General features: G+C 41.0%; 1 protein-coding gene across 1 annotated transcript in view; it reads left to right on the top strand.

The window, feature by feature from the left end:
- LOC142297162 (uncharacterized) overlaps window positions 1–18,915 on the top strand; it is a 37,829-nt gene that overhangs the window by 17,952 nt on the left and 962 nt on the right. The window contains exons 2-3 of the mRNA XM_075341434.1: window positions 9,497–10,371; window positions 10,495–10,839. Of these exons, the coding sequence (XP_075197549.1) occupies window positions 9,497–10,371; window positions 10,495–10,839 (1,220 nt within the window). The remainder of the gene's footprint in view (window positions 1–9,496; window positions 10,372–10,494; window positions 10,840–18,915) is intronic.

The raw sequence follows: 18,915 nt of genomic DNA, 5'->3' as shown, positions 1-18,915 counted from the left end.
TTAAGGAAAGGAGCAACGTGTCAACGATCACCGTTTTTGAACGATTTTTCGATCGTTGATCGACGCTCCTTGGCTTTACACGCTGCGATGTCGCTACCGGCGCCGGATGTGCGTCACTAACGACGTGACCTCGACGATATATCAGTAGCGATGTCGCAGCGTGTAAAGCACCCTTAAGTCTCTCTCTCTCTCTCTCTCCCACTCTCTCACTCTCCCACTCTCTAACTCTCCCACTTTCCCATTCTCCCACTCTCCCACTCTCCCACTCTCCCACTCTCCCACTCTCTCACTCTCCCACTCTACCTCTCTTCTACTCTCCCACTTTCCCACTCTCCCACTCTCTAACTCTCCCACTCTCTAACTCTTCCACTCTTTAACTCTCCCACTCTTCCCCTCTCCTACTTTCCCACTCTCCCACTCTCTAACTCTCCCACTCTCTAACTCTTCCACTCTCTAACTCTCCTACTTTCTCACTCCCCCACTCTCTCACTCTCCCACTCTCCCACTCTCCCACTCTCCCACTCTCTCACTCTTCCACTCTCCCACTCTCCCACTCTCTCACTCTCCCACTCTCTCACTCTTCCACTCTCTCACTCTTCCACTCTCCCACTCTCCCACTCTCTCACTCTTCCACTCTCTCACTCTTCCACTCTCCCACTCTCCCACTCTCCCACTCTCCCACTCTCTCACTCTTCCACTCTCCCACTCTCCCACTCTCTCACTCTTCCACTCTCCCACTCTCCCACTCTCCCACTATCCCCCTCTCCCACTCTCTCACTCTTCCACTCTCTCACTCTCCCACTCTCCCACTCTCCCACTCTCCCACTCTCTCACTCTTCCACTCTCCCACTCTCCCACTATCCCACTCTCCCACTCTCTCACTCTTCCACTCTCTCACTCTCCCACTCTCCCACTCTCTCACTCTCCCACTCTCCCACTCTCCCACTCTTCCACTCTCTCACTCTCCCACTCTCCCACTCTCTCACTCTCCCACTCTCCTGCTATAGTATACAAACATTACAGCACGGGATCACCACATATCTTTTTTATGAGGTAAAATATTTTTTTAACAAAGGCAAAGAAATGTTTTACCTCACAAAAAAAAAAATCACCTAGATCCCTTGTTGTGCTAACTGTATACTTTCTTTTGCATCCTCCCCAGCCCAGGAGCTGTGGTATGATCAGACTATGTCCCTGTACGGTCAGACACGGCCATTACACAGTACACAGCAGGGACACACATATAATATTATCTCAGCACAGGAACATTATTTTTAAACACAACCAATTGCATAAATTATTATTATAAGATCTATTGATTAAAATCAACTTTGAAATTAACTTTGTTTGTGGGAAAACCTCTTTAAAAGCAGAAGCAGAAGTCTGTGTCTCTCTTTCCCTCTCCCTCAGTGAGCCGACAGCCTGTGTTGTCCGGTCAGACATATTTTTACAATTTTTTTTAGGGTAAATGGTGAATTCAGGAGGCAAAGGTAGTGAAAGAAGTGGCTCATAGGAGGGAAAAGAAACAGATTTCTCTAATATGTTCTATTACATTTCTTATATTATGCAGTTTGTTAAAACAAAGGTTTCATAGATCTGTAGCAAGTCGGACATGATTCCCATTACCACCCCCTCCTTAAACACGATTTATCAGGATACAATAAAAAAAATCAGAAACTAACAGAAAAAAAATATTCATCCTATACCTATAAATATTATTTTCTCCTAAGCCTTTTAGTGTCTTTTTTATAATGTGAATTGCTTATTATAATTTATAGACAATAATCAGATATAATTAATGTAACAGGTCATATCTCTGATTTTAAGTGGCAAATGGAAAACTGAGCAAAGGTTTGTAAGAAAGAAGTGAGCATGAAGATGGTGGTGTGAAAATCTGCAAATTACAGCACTTCTGCCAATGGACAAGTCTAAAGGCCCCGTTACACGCAGCGATATCGCTAGCGTGCGTACCCACCCCCTTCGGTGCAAATCGCTGCCCGTGGCGCACAATATCGCTTGGACCCGTCACACGTACTTACCTGCCTAGCGATGTCGCTGTGGCCAGCAAACCGCCTCCTTCCTAAGGGGGCGGTTCGGGCGGTGTCACAGCGGCGTCACTAAGTGGCCGCCCAATAGAAGCAGAGGGGCGGAGATGAGCGGCCGTAACATCCCGCCCACCTCCTTCCTTCCTCATTGCCGGCGGCCGCAGGTAAGCTGTAGTTCGTCGTTTCCGAGGTGTCACATGTAGCGATGTGTGCTGCCACAGAAATGACGAACAACCTGCGTCCTCAACAATCAACGATATTTTGAAAATGAACGACGTGTCAACGATGGACGATTTGGTGAGTATTTTCCATCGTTAACGACCGTTCGTTGGTGTCACACGCAACGACGTCACTATAGATGCCGAATGTGCGTCACGGAATACGTGACCCCCGGCGATATATCGTTAGATACGTCGTTGCGTGTGACGGGGCCTTAATAAAGAAATAAAGAAGAAAGAATAATAAAGAAAGAATAAAGAAAACATCAACATGGAAGAGACTTTTTGGAACTGTTGAAATAGAACTTTTACCTTCAAAAGCAAAGATGAAGATCTCCTGTGTCCTGTGTCCTGGCATCTAAGGGCAGGTCCACTCAATATTCACACCTGAATCATCTTTTAATATAACCACATTAACATCATTGATACATTAAAATACCTGATGTTCTTATAAATTGTATCACTCTGTATTTTCTCCTATACTGGAAAGATCTTGTTTCTTCGCTGACTGTTCCCACCTGGCGAAAAATGCATTTAACAGAAGTTATCAGGAGCAGTTGGGAAAAAGATTTGCTACCCACTCTCGGGACCTGTGTGGTTTACCCAAATAATTCCACCTCTGTTATATGAGAGGCAAAGAAAAACTTAACTTTTTATTTATTTATTACACAAAGTAGCAATATGGGCAAAAATACAACTACTGTAATAGTTGTTACGACTAAAGGTACCATGTGTATCCGAAATGCGTCAGTTGGAATCGCTCCGGTCCGTGTGTGCTCTGTTTATGCTTTTAACTGAAAAAGAAAGTTCATTATTAATTTACCCGAACGCTTTACACCTCCTACTTCTCTGTATATTCACCATGCCTTGTCGAGTCCATGCACATGTCTTCAGCTGAACTTGACAAACCCCCTTCTTACTATAATACTGCCCCTATGTACAAGAATATAACTACTATAATACTGCCCCTATATACAAGAATATAACTACTATAATACTGCCCCTATGTACAAGAATATAACTACTATAATACTGCCCCAATGTACAAGAATATAACTACTATAATACTGCCCCCTATGTACAAGAATATAACTACTATAATACTGCCCCTATGTGCAAGAATATAACTACTATAATACTGCCTCCTATGTACAAGAATATAACTACTATAATACTGCCCCTATATACAAGAATATAACTACTATAATACTGCCCCTATATACAAGAATATAACTACTATAATACTGCCCCCTATGTACAAGAATATAACTACTATAATACTGCCCCCTATGTACAAGAATATAACTACTATAATACTGCCTCCTATGTACAAGAATATAACTACTATAATACTGCCCCTATGTACAAGAATATAACTACTATAATACTGCCTCCTATGTACAAGAATATAACTACTATAATACTGCCTCCTATGTACAAGAATATAACTACTATAATACTGCCCCTATGTACAAGAATATAACTACTATAATACTGCCCCTATGTACAAGAATATAACTACTATAATACTGCCTCCTATGTACAAGAATATAACTACTATAATACTGCCCCTATATACAAGAATATAACTACTATAATACTGCCCCTATGTACAAGAATATAACTACTATAATACTGCCCCAATGTACAAGAATATAACTACTATAATACTGCCCCCTATGTACAAGAATATAACTACTATAATACTGCCTCCTATGTACAAGAATATAACTACTATAATACTGCCCCTATGTACAAGAATATAACTACTATAATACTGCCTCCTATGTACAAGAATATAACTACTATAATACTGCCCCTATATACAAGAATATAACTACTATAATACTGCCCCTATGTACAAGAATATAACTACTATAATACTGCCCCTATATACAAGAATATAACTACTATAATACTGCCCCTATATACAAGAATATAACTACTATAATACTGCCCCAATGTACAAGAATATAACTACTATAATACTGCCCCCTATGTACAAGAATATAACTACTATAATACTGCCTCCTATGTACAAGAATATAACTACTATAATACTGCCCCTATGTACAAGAATATAACTACTATAATACTGCCTCCTATGTACAAGAATATAACTACTATAATACTGCCCCTATATACAAGAATATAACTACTATAATACTGCCCCTATGTACAAGAATATAACTACTATAATACCGCCCCAATGTACAAGAATATAACTACTATAATACTGCCCCTATGTACAAGAATATAACTACTATAATACTGCCCCCTATGTACAAGAATATAACTACTATAATACTGCTCCTATATACAAGAATATAACTACTATAATACTGCCCCTATGTACAAGAATATAACTACTATAATACTGCCCCAATGTACAAGAATATAACTACTATAATACTGCCCCTATGTACAAGAATATAACTACTATAATACTGCTCCTATATACAAGAATATAACTACTATAATACTGCTCCTATGTACAAGAATATAACTGCTACAATACTGCTCCTATGTACAAGAATATAACTACTATAATACTGCCCCTATGTGCAAGAATATAACTACTATAATACTGCCCCTATGTACAAGAATATAACTACTATAATACTGCCCCTATATACAAGAATATAACTACTATAATACTGCCCCTATGTGCAAGAATATAACTACTATAATACTGCCCCTATGTACAAGAATATAACTACTATAATACTGCCCCTATGTACAAGAATATAACTACTATAATACTGCCCCTATGTGCAAGAATATAACTACTATAATACTGCCCCTATGTACAAGAATATAACTACTATAATACTGCCCCTATATACAAGAATATAACTAATATAATACTGCTCCTATGTACAAGAATAAAACTTCTATAATACTGCCCCTATTTACAAGAATATAACTACTATAATACTGCTCCTATGAGCAAGAATATAATTACTATAATACTGCCCCTATGTATAAGAATATAACTACTATAATACTGCCCCTATGTACAAGAATATAACTAGTATAATACTGCCCCTATGTACAAGAATATAACTACTATAATACTGCTCCTATGTACAAGAATATAACTTCTATAATACTGCCCCTATGTACAAGAATATAACTACTAAAACACTGCAACCTATGTACAAGAATATAACTACTATAATACTGCCCCTATGTACAAGAATATAACTACTAAAACACTGCAACCTATGTACAAGAATATAACTACTATAATACTGCCCCTATGTGCAAGAATATAATTACTTTAATACTGCCCCTATGTACAAGAATATAACTACTATAATACTGCCCCTATGTACAAGAATATAACTACTATAATACTGCCCCAATGTACAAGAATATAACTACTATAATACTGCCCCTAATGTACAAGAATATAACTACTATAATACTGCTCCTATATACAAGAATATAACTACTATAATACTGCTCCTATGTACAAGAATATAACTGCTACAATACTGCTCCTATGTACAAGAATATAACTACTACAATACTGCCCCTATGTACAAGAATATAACTACTATAATACTGCCCCTATGTGCAAGAATATAACTACTATAATACTGCCCCTATGTACAAGAATATAACTACTATAATACTGCCCCTATATACAAGAATATAACTAATATAATACTGCTCCTATGTACAAGAATATAACTTCTATAATACTGCCCCTATTTACAAGAATATAACTACTATAATACTGCTCCTATGAGCAAGAATATAATTACTATAATACTGCCCCTATGTATAAGAATATAACTACTATAATACTGCCCCTATGTACAAGAATATAACTAGTATAATACTGCCCCTATGTACAAGAATATAACTACTATAATACTGCTCCTATGTACAAGAATATAACTTCTATAATACTGCCCCTATGTACAAGAATATAACTACTAAAACACTGCAACCTATGTACAAGAATATAACTACTATAATACTGCCCCTATGTACAAGAATATAACTACTAAAACACTGCAACCTATGTACAAGAATATAACTACTATAATACTGCCCCTATGTGCAAGAATATAATTACTTTAATACTGCCCCTATGTACAAGAATATAACTACTATAATACTGCTCCTATGTACAAGAATATAACTTCTATAATACTGCCCCTATTTACAAGAATATAACTACTATAATACTGCTCCTATGCACAAGAATATAACTACTATAATACTGCCCATATGTACAAGAATATAACTACTATAACACTGCTCCTATGTACAAGAATATAACTACTATAATACTACTCCTATGTACAAGAATATAACTACTATAACACTGCTCCTATGTACAAGAATATAACTACTATAATACTGCTCCTATGTACAAGAATATAACTTCTATAATACTGCCCCTATTTACAAGAATATAACTACTATAATACTGCCCTTATGTACAAGAATATAACTACTATAATACTGCCCTTATGTACAAGAATATAACTACTATAATACTGCTCCTATATACAAGAATATAACTACTATAATACTGCTCCTATGTACAAGAATATAACTGCTACAATACTGCTCCTATGTACAAGAATATAACTACTATAATACTGCCCCTATGTGCAAGAATATAACTACTATAATACTGCCCCTATGTACAAGAATATAACTACTATAATACTGCCCCTATATACAAGAATATAACTACTATAATACTGCCCCTATGTGCAAGAATATAACTACTATAATACTGCCCCTATGTACAAGAATATAACTACTATAATACTGCCCCTATGTACAAGAATATAACTACTATAATACTGCCCCTATGTGCAAGAATATAACTACTATAATACTGCCCCTATGTACAAGAATATAACTACTATAATACTGCCCCTATATACAAGAATATAACTAATATAATACTGCTCCTATGTACAAGAATAAAACTTCTATAATACTGCCCCTATTTACAAGAATATAACTACTATAATACTGCTCCTATGAGCAAGAATATAATTACTATAATACTGCCCCTATGTATAAGAATATAACTACTATAATACTGCCCCTATGTACAAGAATATAACTAGTATAATACTGCCCCTATGTACAAGAATATAACTACTATAATACTGCTCCTATGTACAAGAATATAACTTCTATAATACTGCCCCTATGTACAAGAATATAACTACTAAAACACTGCAACCTATGTACAAGAATATAACTACTATAATACTGCCCCTATGTACAAGAATATAACTACTAAAACACTGCAACCTATGTACAACAATATAACTACTATAATACTGCCCCTATGTGCAAGAATATAATTACTTTAATACTGCCCCTATGTACAAGAATATAACTACTATAATACTGCCCCTATGTACAAGAATATAACTACTATAATACTGCTCCAATGTACAAGAATATAACTACTATAATACTGCCCCTATGTACAAGAATATAACTACTATAATACTGCTCCTATATACAAGAATATAACTACTATAATACTGCTCCTATGTACAAGAATATAACTGCTACAATACTGCTCCTATGTACAAGAATATAACTACTACAATACTGCCCCTATGTACAAGAATATAACTACTATAATACTGCCCCTATGTGCAAGAATATAACTACTATAATACTGCCCCTATGTACAAGAATATAACTACTATAATACTGCCCCTATATACAAGAATATAACTAATATAATACTGCTCCTATGTACAAGAATATAACTTCTATAATACTGCCCCTATTTACAAGAATATAACTACTATAATACTGCTCCTATGAGCAAGAATATAATTACTATAATACTGCCCCTATGTATAAGAATATAACTACTATAATACTGCCCCTATGTACAAGAATATAACTAGTATAATACTGCCCCCAAGCTGTGAGGTTGTGTGTGAGCAGTTCTCCTGATGTCTGGAGCAAGCCCAGGGCGGGGCCCCCCTGGGCGGGGAAGCTCCCCAGGCAAGGCCCAGGCTTCCCGGCCTACACTGGGACACGGCTCCCAGGCCTCTTCCATTGGGAATACCACCCCCAGAGTCGCTGTGAGACCTGTGACTGTAGCACAAAGCTCCAGCAAGAAAGGAGAATCTAAGGAATCGGTGTGTAATGTTTTGGGAGGAAAACCAACTCCAAGTGCAGCAAAGAAGCCGGAATATGTCCCTAAAGAAATGCAGCAAAGTGTTAAGTCTTGTGATTCCTGCAGAGAAGCCCCGGTCAGTGCACAGCTCCAGCCAGGAGCTCAGCCTCCATCACCGTCAGCTGTGCAGCTCAGCTCTCCGGCCCGCAGACAGAGGACATCTTTGGAGAAGCAGACCCTGCAAGAGAATCTCCGGCAGCAGCATGTGGTGTCCGGCATGGCGAGCTCAGGCCGCACCAGGTCGCAGTCCGGTGCCAGCGGTAAGCAAGTCCCAGTGCCTGGGTCCAGCAAGACCACCATGCAGACATCTGTGGTGGAGGCCTGTAACAAGCCTGTATTCAAGGTCCCTGCACCTGTGGCCAAGCCTGAAGCTGTGGATACAGTGTGTGTACCCGAGCCGCAGCTAGCGGATGAGATGCCTGGACTAGTCAGAAGACTGGGTGAGTTACGGTCGATGAAAGGCATGCTGCAGGTGGAGATAGACTTTATCTATAATCTGAAGGCCACTAATCCTGACCTGACCTCTGTGTGTGACCAGAGACTGAACAAGAAGGGTTTGGAGCTGGCGAGTGTGGTGCAGGACATGGACACTGTGCTGGAGAGTATGGGGCCCCTGAAGGAGTCCTATATGACCCAGGAATGTTTGGCCTCCCATAGGCAGGACTGTGCTGTGGAGACCCCTGCTGTGCAGTCAGAGGCCGCTCGGGACGAGACCCCCCAACAGCAGACGCGACCGGTGATACAGGCGGCCAGATTCTGTTTTCTGGATGGGACACAACTGCAGCTACAGGAGCTTACACCTCAGACTGTGGGGGCACTACAAGTCCCAGAGTGCCCCGCACAAGAGCAGGACCTTCCATGTGTGACTGTCTGTGCTGCTGAGGCCGGTGCACAGCCTGGGGATGGTGTTGTTGTGCCTGTGGGGTCGGGGGCTGGAGGGGATTCACAGTCTGTGATGGACATTGCACCATGTGATGATGATGATGCTGCTCATGTTGATGTGCATGACATATGTGATTTTCCCCCTTTGCTATCTAACCCGCAAGGTGTACCAGCCCCCCCTGCTACAGACCCTCGTCCTGTCCGTCAGCCCAGGGTGTCCCGGCAGGTGCCCCCCAGGAATGCCTGGAGCCACGGCGCACCATCCTTCACCTCCGGCGCCCATTATACCGGTCAGACTTTCAAGCGTATTAATGTTGTGCGTTTTAAGTACATAGGTCCCAAGGAGGTTCTGCCGCAGCGCAGGTTTGTGGTGAGGGAGCTGCTGTGCCGCCAGATGGGGTTTGTGCCGCGTGAGATCCTGGCGGTCTCTAATCTGCAGGACGGGCAGGGCTATGACGTCAGCTTTAAGCTCATGTCTGACCTGGACAGGTTCTGGGCCGATTACCCCAACTTCAGGGACACCGAGGACTGGAATGAGTTTTTGTTGGTCCCTATTTCCAGGCCAGATACTGTTACTGTGAATGTCACCTTCTGGAATGAGGCCGTTCCCCCACAGGACATCGAGGTGTGGCTCCGGAGACATTGTGACCTCGTCTCTGGCCTCACCAAGGTCAGGGATGAGGACGGTATCTGGACTATGGGGTGGAAGGTACAGGTGAAGCTGAGGCAATATAATAACATCACTGCCCACCTGCCCAACTCCTTCTTCATTGGGAGGGAGAAGGGGAGATGTTACTACCCCGGGCAGCCCCGAAAGTGCTTCAAATGTGGTAAGACTGGTCATCTGGCCAATGCCTGTACCGTGGTGAAGTGCAGCCTGTGTGGGGACATCGGTCATGTCGCTGCAGACTGCCGGGACGTCAGGTGCAACCTCTGTGGTAAGATGGGCCACCCTCACCGGGACTGTCCAGACGCCTGGCACAACATCTGCAGAGTGTTCCCTGATGAGGATGTGATGGCAGGGGCAGAGGCTCAGGAGGTGGCAGCGGAGGCTCAGGAGGAGGTGGCGGAGGCTCAGGAGGTGGTGGCAGAGGCCCAGGAGGAGGTTTTACCATCAGGAGAGGTACTGCCCAACTCCGATATCCCCCGGGTGTCCGCTCAGCTAATACCAGTACCAGAGCAGGAGGGTGAGGAGGGGAACATGGAGGTCGTCCCTCAGGTCCGGCAGTCTCAGGTGGCCCCCCCTTCAGCATCTGTATCTGATGACTGGACCATTAGTCAGAATAAAAGGAAGAAGAAGGACGCGTCCTCCCGTAGACCTGAGGCTGCATGTGACAGGGCGAGTAAGAAGGTCCAGAGCTCTGTGGGTGCGATGGTCGTGTCCAACAAGTATGGGGCTTTGTCCCATGATGATGATTTTGAGAGGGAATTGGGGACACTTGAATGTGACAGGGACATAGAGGAACATCCCCCGCCAAAGCGGAGGCCCCTCTCTGTAGACCCTCAGGTAGAATCTGCCATGGACACCGGTGGTGGACAGAATGTCCCTGACTCGGGATGATGAGTATCACTCTGCTCCTTCTATATATTGTATGGTGATTGCTGAGTTTCATTGATGCTTCATTCCCCGCACAGGTGTGGACTCGTTACTTTATTTCTGTATTTGATCTGATTATTTAGTGGCGGTGTCTGTGTAACCTCAGTGATTTGTGACCTGTATTAATGTGAGTTTTTGTTTCTTATTCATGTATTTATGTTTGTTTTTTCTAATAAAAATTGCCCCTATGTACAAGAATATAACTACTATAATACTGCTCCTATGTACAAGAATATAACTTCTATAATACTGCCCCTATGTACAAGAATATAACTACTAAAACACTGCAACCTATGTACAAGAATATAACTACTATAATACTGCCCCTATGTACAAGAATATAACTACTAAAACACTGCAACCTATGTACAAGAATATAACTACTATAATACTGCCCCTATGTGCAAGAATATAATTACTTTAATACTGCCCCTATGTACAAGAATATAACTACTATAATACTGCTCCTATGTACAAGAATATAACTTCTATAATACTGCCCCTATTTACAAGAATATAACTACTATAATACTGCTCCTATGCACAAGAATATAACTACTATAATACTGCCCATATGTACAAGAATATAACTACTATAACACTGCTCCTATGTACAAGAATATAACTACTATAATACTACTCCTATGTACAAGAATATAACTACTATAACACTGCTCCTATGTACAAGAATATAACTACTATAATACTGCTCCTATGTACAAGAATATAACTTCTATAATACTGCCCCTATTTACAAGAATATAACTACTATAATACTGCCCTTATGTACAAGAATATAACTACTATAATACTGCCCTTATGTACAAGAATATAACTACTATAATACTGCCCCTATGTACAAGAATATAACTACTATAACACTGCTCCTATGCACAAGAATATAACTACTATAATACTGCCCCTATGTGCAAGAATATAATTACTATAATACTGCCCCAATGTACAAGAATATAACTACTATAATATTGCTCCTATGTACAAGATTATAACTTCTATAATACTGCCCCTATTTACAAGAATATAACTACTATAATACTGCTCCTATGCACAAGAATATAACTACTATAATACTGCCCCTATGTATAAGAATATAACTACTATAATACTGCTCCTATGTACAAGAATATAACTACTATAATACTGCTCCTATGTACAAGAATATAACTACTATAATACTGCTCCTATGTACAAGAATATAACTACTATAATACTGCTCCTATGTACAAGAATATAACTACTATAATACTGCTCCTATGTACAAGAATATAACTACTATAATACTGCTCCTATGTACAAGAATATAACTACTATAATACTGCTCCTATGTACAAGAATATAACTACTATAATACTGCCCCTATGTACAAGAATATAACTACTATAATACTGCCCCTATATACAATAATATAACTGCTATAATACTGCTCCTATGTACAAGGATTACATTATAACATCTAGTAAAAAATGAATGCACCACCTACAACACGTTTTGTATTACAAGCAGCAGGGAGTATGTTGGGTTTTTTATATTTTGTTTATAGTTGTTTCTTTTCTATTTGAATAAATATAATGCAGGAATACTATTATTTTGGGAACTCGTATAACTCTGCTGTGTGATGTATGGATTTAGTAGTCTCCATGTGGCTTTGCATCTCCTTGTGGTAACCTCTGCCACCGCATACCCCGGCTCGGTATTAGGGCCCCTGGCTATAACTAAATATGACAGCATTGCTTAATCAAGACATCTGCACCTAAGATCATAACTTGCAGCAAGCTGTTCAGCATAGGGGGAGCGCGCAGCGTGCAGGCGAGGTTGGTGCTACTTTCTTCACCCTTTCACTTACCCAAATATTTAGCTACTGCATGTTTTATGATTTTTCGGTAAATCATAAAATAAAACAAAATAAAAAGTATTATTTATTACATTTTAATTTTTATTATTATTATTATTATTATTATTATTATTATTATTATTATTATTATTATTAAATTCATTAGTCTTGTTCCCAATGGTTAAGAAATTTTCTTAATCAAGAATTGTGTAAAAATAGACCTAATAAATTCTGATTTATTCTGATTATCTTTTTGATAATTCTGTAACACTGGTGCAACTGGAGCTTTGCAGGTGGGCTAGGGGTGTTTTATCATTGACACATGCTGCATATAGAGATGTATTCTTCTTTTCTTTTTCTCTATTCCATATATTAACATAAGTGGTGTTAGATGAGCAGTTTTGAAAATAAAAAAATTGATTTTGGGATACTCTGTTGGGAGATGTTTATGTTGTAGGTGTCTTCATGTGGCCTCCTAGTGGTTGTAATGTATTTTCAGTCTGCTGAAGGTTTTACTACAATGATAATAATGTATTGAACATGTATAATAAAGAACAAATGAACTTAATCAGAATTCACAGAGTCAAAGGACACGTAAGGGCCATAGATGGATGGGTCATCTGTAGCAGATGGGTGCAGGATCTACACATGGTTCTGTGGCTCCCTGCGTCTGAGTCACCACAAATAATAGCTACATGTGTATTTCAATCTGTATAACATGTATTGTCAACTTAAATGATATTCGGTTTTCTCTACTGTTCACCACATACAAACATTTGCCCACACTCCCTTACTGGGGCTGTTCACCTGAGCTAATAACAAAGCTTGTCTGTGCGCCCTAGAAGGAAAAAGGGAGGAGCTTGTGTGTGCACCCTTGAAGGAGAAAGGGGAGGAGCTTATGTGTGCATCCTAGGAGGAGAAAGGGGCAGAGCTTGTGTGTGCACCCTAGAAGGACGGAGAAAAAGCTGTGGAAAAACAAGCGCATAGGGTCTTACCCCAATATGTGAGGGGTGGGGGTGGGGGAGTGAAACTACTCACCAGATGTAGTTGTGAGAAGCCACAACTACTGTAATCGCATGTATCACACAATCCAAGGCTGCAGCCACCAAAACGGTAGATAACAGAGAGCACAAGAGAGTGGTGTTTTAATGCCGCGCCAATAGATCACTTCAGATGATGTTCAGACCAGTGTTACTTTATTGTTTTCCAGGTCAACGCGTTTCTGGGGCATCTGCCCCCTTCATCAGGACCACCAAAGAAACAGATAACATCCAATCTGTCTAGTACAGACAATGTATACAATATATAGACACATTGACATCACAGGCACATCCCCTAAAGAAAAAAACGAGCGGGAAGGACTGCCACGTTGCATGGAATGACGTCAAACAACCACTTAACATAAAAAAAAAAAAAAAAAAAAAAAAAAAAAAAAAACCAACACAACAAATAAAAATAAAAATAAAAATTCATCCATATTTGACATGTATTAACATATATTTCCTTATACAGGGAAACACATTATTTTCCGTATTGTGTAAAAGAGAAAAAAATATATATATATGTGCACAATAAAAGGCAAATAAAGAAAAGTGTGTAAAACCATTCATCTGCAATATGTGAAATAATACGTGTACACCCATGGATATTAAACTTGTCTTATACGCCGGACAAGTCAGCGATTTCACAAGGGAGGGATGAGAACCCTCGATTTAATATGTGTAATCCACTTCAGACATTTCAAAGCCACGGCATTATAACCTGTCGCCACCTGTGCTTTTACATCTTTCAACCACCACCATGAAACAGCAAGTGCAGTGTGCCTAACGAAAGAACTAAAGAGATTCAGAAGAACCGCTTCTGATCTGTGAACTCAGACCGCAGTTCAACCCAGGACAAGACCGTGGGAAAAAAGCAAGAGAGCATGCGTCGAAGCAAAGTACAGGTAATGAGCCGGCACAAGTTCACGGGAGTGCAGGAGCGTGGGAACCAAAACCATTACGCATGCTCAGCCAATCTAATTCATAGACGCCCTGCAACAACCTATAGAACCCGTATAACCTCAGACTTTGAGCCGACCATGAGATTACTCATGATCGCGCTAAGATCATACTAGGGTCAAAGAAACCACAAAACTAACAATAGTGATTTAAGAGCACATCGCCTGTGAACCGGCGAGAATCACAAACCCCCGTGTGGGACAAACAGATAGAATATGGTACAACCTTAAAATCAGGGTATTTAACCAACATATAAATATAAAAAATTTGCATAAGCAACCATAAATATACACATATACAAACAGTAAAACTAGTGGTCCACTAAAACCTATATATTGTATACATTGTCTGTACTAGACAGATTGGATGTTATCTGTTTCTTTGGTGGTCCTGATGAAGGGGGCAGATGCCCCAGAAACGCGTTGACCTGGAAAACAATAAAGTAACACTGGTCTGAACATCATCTGAAGTGATCTATTGGCGCGGCATTAAAACACCACTCTCTTGTGCTCTCTGTTATCCACCCTAGAAGGAGAAAGGGGAGGAGCTTGTGTGTGCACCCTATAAGGAGAAAGGGGAGGAGCTTGTGTGTGTGCTCTAGAAGGAGAAACGGGAAGGGCTTGTGTGTGCGCCATAGAAGGAAATAGGGGAGGAGCTCAGGTGTGAGGTAAGTTCAGAGACAGTGGCAGTTGGAGTTGGTATGAGGTGAAGTGAAGAGTGTAACATCGAGACGTCCTGTCCAGAGGTAACAGTTGAAACCTCTTGAGGGGCCAGCTACATATTGGCAGGGTATCAGTCCCTAGGCCACCTGGACTTTCAAGGTCAGTGGCAAACTGGGAGACTACTATTAGCCTTTTCATAGGGTAAAGTGAATTTGCCCAGGAGCTCAGTGACGTGATTGAGTCTGGAAACTTCTAGAAGAAACAATGAGTTTTCCCTCAGGATTCAAGTCGCCTGCTCACTGGAAGGGATCAAGGATTCAGAGTTTTATTTTCTTGAAACTCCCAGGACTTCAAGGAAGTAGCGGTAAGAGGAAATACACTACCACCACACAGCAGAGAAACAAAACTCTCATTGGGGCAGGAAGAACCCCCATCATTGTGAAGGTTGTAAGGAATGTTGCGGACTGTTCTGCAGAGCTTCAGTGAAAGGTAAAAGCTCCTGTCCTGTCTCTGGATGAATTATTCTCTGCTGCACCATCCCGACCTCAACATCACCATCATTTTTGCATCCGCCAGCAGATGGATGTAAACTCTTTGAATGAAGATGCTGAGTGTTGCTCCATTTAAAGAGTAGCGGCTTCTGCTGGACGTTGCGAAGCTTCAATGTAAAAGAATAAGAGCTCGGCTCTAGTAACTTGTAATGTCTGAAAGAGGACACCACCCTTTGAATGGAGCACCGCCCAGCAGCTTTAGTCAAAGTGTTTACATCAAGCCACCGCTGGAGGAAAAAACAGCTGATTGGTGGGATGCCATTAGTCTACTTTAATGACCAATCCTGTAGACAAGTCTATGTCCCTTTAAATGTCCCTTTAAATAAGACCTCACTCTCTGGATGGGAAATGAACCACTCATTCCCTATAAGAGTGTAAAAAACCTAAAGACTAAAGCTAAGCAAGCGATAGTGTGCTTTTAGTGAACAGAGGAGACAATGTGACTGCCAGATGCCTGACAGCAGCTTATCTCCCCTATAAACAAAAGGAATTGAGGTCCGAATCTCAACTTCCCCATCTTTAACTCCCCAACATCATCTGTTAGGGAACAGTTGGGCGTAATTGATGAGCGAGTGTGCTTGATGAAGCATCGGGGTGATCAAGGACGCTCGTTGCTTGGACGAGTATCGCGGGTGCTCGGACATGTTGTTCGTGAACCATTTGACACTAAGAGCCAGCTCCCATCGGTGAATGATGGGAGCCGAAACCCCAGTGAGAACCGCTTGTAGTCTTTGAATGGCTCTCATTGGGGGTAAACACAATATGTTTGAATGTTGTGTGTAAAAAATAAAAAAAACGCCCACCCTTCATCGTGGCTGGCTGTATATGGGTGGAGAGCTAGACCACCCAATGATTGATTTCCATTATAATCATTACTCAAGTTGAGCCCGTCAGAGCGTCTACATGCTCAATTCGAGTAATGCACACCCGAGCACTTTTGTGCTCGGTCATCATTAGTTCGGAGGTCACCATTTGTGATGGGTGAGCACTAAAATTCTTGTGTTCTTGGTACTCGAGTTGAGCAGATGAGACGCTCTGATGTGCTCAACTTGAGTAACGAGTATAATTGAAGTCAATGATTGGGAAATTCGGCTCTCCACCACCATAGAGCCAGCCATAAAAAGAGCATTTCTGGCGGGAGAGAGTGTCTTTTTTTTGGGACACAGTACATCCAAAAACATTGTTGTAACCCCCAGCGAGAGCCATTTCGAGACTGCGAGTGGCTGTCACTAATATGCCGACTCCCACCATGGAGTGAAGCAAACCTGTGCGTTCTGTTTGTTGTTTCACGGACGAAACATCTGAACATCCATGATTCTCGGCTGAGCACTGTGAGTACGAGAGCACCCCAATGCTCGATTGAGTAACGAGCAGTGCCAAGCACGCTCACCCATCACTAGCCATCATCCAAAGTCCGATAGCGACTTCATGCCTCTACAACCCCAATAGATACACCCTTGACTCTGGATGTTCTTCTAATACCAAACACAACAGGTATACTGGTGCAGCATGGATTTAAGAAGAAATCAGTCCAATCCTGAATAAATCCTTCAACTTAGGTTGGAAAAGTGAGTAATTTTTGGGTAAAGAGGGAAATTTTGGCAAAGAGCTTCCCCCTTAAGAATCCAGAACTGTTCCCAGAACTGGAAGGTCACTTAAGGGTCTTGAGCTTTGTGTTCTCTCTGTAATTGACACAAGGAGGCCTTGGCTATTGCTGCGCTACCATCGTGCAGGGGATGTTTAATAATGTCTGCGGAGACAGAAGACTTGGTTAGCGGGAAAAAGAATTACATCTTAGACGCACAAGTCGCGGTTGTCTTTAATTAAAAGTGCTATTGATTTTGCAGACGTTTAATGACAGCCACTAGTCCGCGCCGCACATTGTTAGTCTGTGAAGGTTTTAGCCGTATAACAAAGGCCATTTATACAGCACTTAACACGAAATTATGACTGATTAAAATCTAATTAATCAAGGTAACTGTGTCATCCCCGGGATGACAAATTCTGGGAGCCCCATAACGCTCAATATAGTCCATAGCAAATGCATTTAACCCCCGATAGACTAAATCATACCCAAATACGGGAAAGGGTCAATCGGACTCTCTTAAGGCTGCTTTACACATTGCAATTTTGCATACGATATCGTATGCGATCGTAACCGCCCCCATCGTATGTGTGGCACTTTCAATTCGTTGAACGTGCCGCACAAACGATTAACCCCTGTCACACGTACTTACCCGTCCATACGACCTTGATGTGGGCGGCGAACATCCACTTCCTGGAGTGGGAGGGACGTTCGGCGTCACAGTGACGTCACACGGCAGCCGTCCAATAGAAGCGGAGGGGCAGAGATGAACGGGACATAAAGATCCCGGCCACCTCCTTCCTTCCGCATTGCCGGCTGGAGCCGTGGGAGGCAGGTAAGATCTGTTCATCGTTCCCGGGGTGTCACACGGAGCGATGTATGCTGCCTCGGGAACATTGAACAACCCAACGAGCAATTCGTCAGGATTCAACGACGTGTATGCGATGAATGTTTTAACGTTCAATCGCAATCGCATGTACCTGTCACACACTACAATGTACCTTACGATGCCGGATGTGCGTCACTTACGACGTGACCCCGCCGACACATCGTAAGATATATTGTAGCGTGTAAAGTGGGCTTTAGAGTGTGATACAAAATTAATGCAAAAGAAAATACCAAAAATAGGACATATAAGTATTAGAGATTATAAAAATACAGTCCTAATTTTATTGGGAAAATGTAATAAATCGATCCACAAATATGGGTTTGTGAAAACAACTCCATCCTTAACTGGGAGTTTCTGCCATTTCGGGGCAGCCCCGGTCCTGAGAAGGTTATAAATGTCCCCATTTGGGTTCCAAAACTAGGCAGTGTCAAATCAAAAAGCTGCAAA

This window comes from Anomaloglossus baeobatrachus, chromosome 3 (genome assembly GCF_048569485.1).
Source record: "Anomaloglossus baeobatrachus isolate aAnoBae1 chromosome 3, aAnoBae1.hap1, whole genome shotgun sequence".
In the NCBI taxonomy this organism is placed as follows: Eukaryota; Metazoa; Chordata; class Amphibia; order Anura; family Aromobatidae; genus Anomaloglossus; species Anomaloglossus baeobatrachus.
This window is presented reverse-complemented; position numbering and strand designations above follow the sequence as displayed.